This window comes from Thunnus maccoyii, chromosome 14 (genome assembly GCF_910596095.1).
Source record: "Thunnus maccoyii chromosome 14, fThuMac1.1, whole genome shotgun sequence".
NCBI classification, from domain to species: Eukaryota; Metazoa; Chordata; class Actinopteri; order Scombriformes; family Scombridae; genus Thunnus; species Thunnus maccoyii.
The window spans coordinates 1,333,529-1,337,976 of NC_056546.1; the positions used below are offsets into that span (position 1 = coordinate 1,333,529).

Consider the following 4,448-nt stretch of genomic DNA (forward strand, 5'->3'; position numbering starts at 1 on the left):
AAATGAACAATTAACACAGAACACAGGATTAAAACTGGGAAAATGTGTTTTTCTTTTCATGAGGTCTTTAATGTGATGCTGCTGGTGTGTGAATGAGTACAGACGGGGGACAAATTAAAGGGAAAACCTGGTCCAGGTCTGAGTGTTTGACCCCTACAGTGAGGGGATCTGTTATACTTTTGGTTAGCAACACCAAGCAGCAACCTCCGGGGCTGTAAAACAAAGCCAATGCGGAAGTGCCAAAACTGCAGTTCCTTGAATGGCCACTTGAGGCTCCAACAGCGAGTCAATCCCCATAGACTGTATAAAAATATGGACGTAATTACCGTGACGTCACCCGTTGGTTTCTGAAGAGCGGTTTTGAAGCTCAAAGTGAGCCGCTGCGGCCGTCACCAACTTGGCAGTGCGTGACTCTGCCTAACTCCCAGCCAATCAAAAATGGGCAAAGAGGCGGGGCTGAATGGCTGAAACAAGCCACCTAGCGGCTGGCGGACCTGTCACTCAAAGCAGCCATGTCCTTCATTATGCAGAACTTTACGGCTTAATAAAATTTAAACAGGTGAGTTATAAAAAAATTCACCCCCCGTACAGTTGTCATGAAAGAGGAAATTAGCTACAGAGACCAAAACCGTTGTTTGTACCAGGCTGTAAACATGTTTATTTCTGCTGTAAAGTTGGACATTTTAACATGGAGGTCTATGGGGATTGACTCGCTGTTGGAGCCTCAAGTGGTCGTTCAAGGAACTGCAGTTTTTGGCTTCATTTTACAGCTCCGGAGGTTGCCGCTTGGTCAATCCCCATAGACCCCCATGTTAACATGTCCAACTTTACAGCAGAAATAAACATGTTTACAACTTGGTACAAACAACGGTTTTGGTCTCTGTAGCTAATTTCCTCTTTCATGACAACTGTACGGGGGGTGAATTTTTTTATAATTCACCCGTTTAAATTTTATTAAGCCGTTAAGTTCTGCATAATGAAGGACGTGGCTGCTTTGAGTGACAGGTCCGCCTCTTTGCCCAGTTTTGATTGGCTGGGAGTTGCAGCGTCACACACTGCCAAGATGGCGACGGCCGGAGCGGCTCGCTTTGAGCTTCAAAACCGCTCTTCAGAAACCAACGGGTGACGTCACGGTAACTACGTCCATATGTTAATACAGTCTATGGGCAACACTTATGGGAGACTCTGGACTGACGTGTTAGACGGCGTTCTGCATCACCATCAAAACCCCAGATGAGGGAATATCTTTAATGAATGGTTCATCCCTCCAGTAGAGTCAATAACAAGGCTGATGAACATCATTCTTCATAAAGATCTTCCTCATGTGGTGTCGTGATGATGGTGGTGGAGAGCGCTCACATCATTTAATACTCATCAAACCATTCATTGTCATCCTGGAAGAGACCACTCCCATCAGGATAGACATGTTTCATCATAGGATAAAGCTGATCACAACTACTTTGTATTGATTGGCAGTGACTCTTCCGCCAGCAGACCCTCTCACTGTAGGGGTCCAGCATTCAGACCTGGACCAGTTTTTCCTTTAATGTGTCACCTGTCTGCTCACACAGAAGACGTCAGCTGAGCAGGCGGCCTAGACCACCTCTAGATATGGTCTGGGCGATCAGATGTCAACGGGTGCGTTTACTTAAAACTGTCCATTTGTGATCAGATCACCCATTAACAGACGTTAACGTCAGATGTAAAACAGTCCAGATGTTCGTCTCTGCAGGCTGCTGGCGTCCAGTCCCGCTCTACTCGAAGCTCTCCAGGACGGGCTTGTGTCCCGTCTCCTCGAGGAAGCGCAGCAGGTCGTCCGGTCGGAGCCCCATGGTGGCGGAGTTGGTCATCGGGTGGAAGTAGACGTTCTCGTGGCCGCCTTCCACCAGGTCGCGGTCCAGGACAAACTTCACACTCTGATCCTTATCGAAGAGCAGCGCCAGAGCCGTCGCACAGCCCTGACCCACCTGAGAGCAGACGCAGAGCGCTCAGACATCCTCACACACGGTTTCTGACATATTTAATCTATTAAATCATCAACCAGCGAACTAAAAGAATAATTAACTGATCAGTTACAGCTCGACTTTAACAAACTGCTGCAAATACTTTTGTTGCTGTTGCTTTACATTTCCACTCAGAGCAGCTGCTGTGTATAAAAGTTCCCACCTTGAGTTTTTCCAACATGGCCGCCTCGTCCGCAAAACGCAGGTTTCCGCTGCCGACGCCGAGCTTCTTGGCGAGGTCGTTGAGGTTGACCTGCAGAGGAACAGAGAGGATTATGGGAGCAGGATGGAGGCGGTGTGCAGCAGATAAACGTGTCCTCATGTTCCTGCGTGACGGTGGAAGGTGTGAAGGTTCCTGCTGACCTGGCGGTCGTGGCGAGCCGACACCAGCCACAGGCCTTTCTTCTTCTTGTCCTTCAGGAACAGGTTCTTAGTGACGGCGCCGCTCACTTCCTGCAGGTGAGGCATCATTTCCTCCACCGTGAACACCTGCAGGAGGAGGAAGGACGGAGCGTCGATACAGCAAAGTAAAAATACTCCGTTACAAGTAAAATCTGACAGTTGTGTGACATCGTCCCTCATTATCATACATGTGGAAATAAATAACAGCAAAACGGACTCAACTTATATATACGAGGCGCCTTGACGGAGAAAGTGGTACAGACAGGATGAGCCACAGCTGCCCCAAATAATTAATTAGGGAGATAAATATATAAATACATAAATAAATGTGGAAATAAATTAAAGAAACACAGAAAAATACGATGATTTGTATTCATTCATTGAATTATTGGAAGGAAAATTTAGACTTTTTTTATTTTAAATGAACCATGTCATCACTAGTCTCTATTCTATCTTTATTTATTCTATTTATTTTTATATTAGACTCACTCTATTTAGTTATTGTACATAATTTAGCCTTTAATTAGATTTGTTTCTTTTACCTTCCTCGTTGTTTTTGTATTTAGATTTATGTCAAGTGACTGCTCAACTGTTTAATTTCCCTTTAGGATTAATAAATCTATCTATCTATCCATCCATCCATCCATCCATCCATCCATCCATCCATCCATCCCTACTATGACTAGTCAACATATCTGCTGTTGGAGTGACAGAGAGGTGTGTCTGTTATTTTGTCCACCTGTGTGTTCCAGGTTTAAATGATCGTTTGGCGCCTCCTGCAGGACTGGGCAGGTCTGTGCAGGACAAACTGGTCAGACTGGTTATTAAATTGAACACAATGTACCTTCGTTTACTTTCTATGATCCAGAAGTTTAATAGAAATGATAAAAGTGCAGATTGTGAAGACTTTAGTCAGCTGTGACGCTTCTCAGTGAACAGTAACGTTTGTATTTAAAGGAGAGAATAATCGATATATTGGTAACGTGGCGTTTTAGGTTTGAAGAGTCCAGATTTCGTTCAATAACTCGTCATTTTAACGTTTGTTTTGTGTTTGCGCTCAAATAAAATACTGAGAGAAAAACTCTTCTCACCGTTTCATCTCCAGTGGATTTGATGGTAAATTCGGTGTTTATATAATTTATATTCCAGCTGTTGTTTCCTTCATATTTGACCTTTTAACGCGTCCACGTGGGTGATTTTTTTTTTTATTTTTTTAGAGAAGACGTCGCTTCTCAAAGTTGAAACTACATTTACAGAAATTAATCTCTGAGTAAAGAATAATAAACCGAATACAAACACGAATCCAGACGATTCATTCAGAGTCTGCAAACATGTTTCCGGATGTTTAAACAGCTGACAGCAAATATTCAGCTGTAGTTCAATGATGTTCTGGAGAGAAAGTCTTCCTCTCTCCAGCTGCAAACACTCAAACCTCAAGTGTTATTTTGCTTTAAGATAATTACAGTATAATGTTTGTTTTTATTTATTTCTGATTGTGATGTTTGGATTATTTTTAGCTTGTTGAGTTTTACCGGCGGATGATCCACGCAGGTCGTCTGAATGTTTAAAGTCTGCAGAAACTCCTCCAGCTGTGATCGAAGCTCCTCCGACATCTTCACTATAAAAGAGTTTAAAAACTAAACTAGAAGACAGAAACACAGACGAGAATCAATGACAGAAACAGCTGCGAGGAGGAGAAGAAGAAGAAGAAGAAGAAGAAGAAGAAGAAGGACTTCTTCTTCTGTATTTGAAGTTTTCTTTACATGCTGCATTACTGCCATCTGCTGGAGTCACTTATTGTTAACAGACTCTGATCTGAATTTGACATCTTTCCTCCCACAGCAAACAACACACAAACAAACAAACAAACAAATAAACAAACAAACAAACGAATGAATGAACTGAAATAAAACAACAGAATCAGTTTTCTTCTTCTTCTTATTATTAAAGCTGTTCAGACGTCAGATGAGTCTGTTGTTTTATAAACGTTGTAACTCCAGTTTTGGGGGATTTTCATGCAATTAAATAACTGGAAGATTTCAG

General features: G+C 42.9%; 1 protein-coding gene across 1 annotated transcript; it reads right to left on the bottom strand.

The window, feature by feature from the left end:
- Positions 1-1,497: 1,497 nt before the first annotated feature.
- On the bottom strand, positions 1,498-4,120 carry prorsd1 (prolyl-tRNA synthetase domain containing 1). The gene is made up of 4 exons (XM_042432545.1): positions 3,938-4,120; positions 2,367-2,492; positions 2,167-2,256; positions 1,498-1,967 (listed from the first exon to the last, which is right to left on the bottom strand). Exons 1-4 carry the CDS (start codon positions 4,016-4,018, stop codon positions 1,755-1,757), a joined length of 510 nt encoding a protein of 169 aa, XP_042288479.1. The 5' UTR covers positions 4,019-4,120; the 3' UTR covers positions 1,498-1,754.
- Between the last annotated feature and the right edge of the window lie 328 nt (positions 4,121-4,448).

Coding starts and splice junctions, on each gene's coding strand:
- prorsd1 (XM_042432545.1), bottom strand. CDS start 4,018: ATGTCGGAGGAGCTTCGATCACAGCTGGAGGAGTTTCTGCAGACTTTA. Junction 2,493..3,937: donor CCTGCGTGGATCATCCGCCG/GTAAAACTCAAC, acceptor CTCCTCCTGCAG/GTGTTCACGGTGGAGGAAAT. Junction 1,968..2,166: donor CCATGTTGGAAAAACTCAAG/GTGGGAACTTTT, acceptor GTCTGCTCTCAG/GTGGGTCAGGGCTGTGCGAC.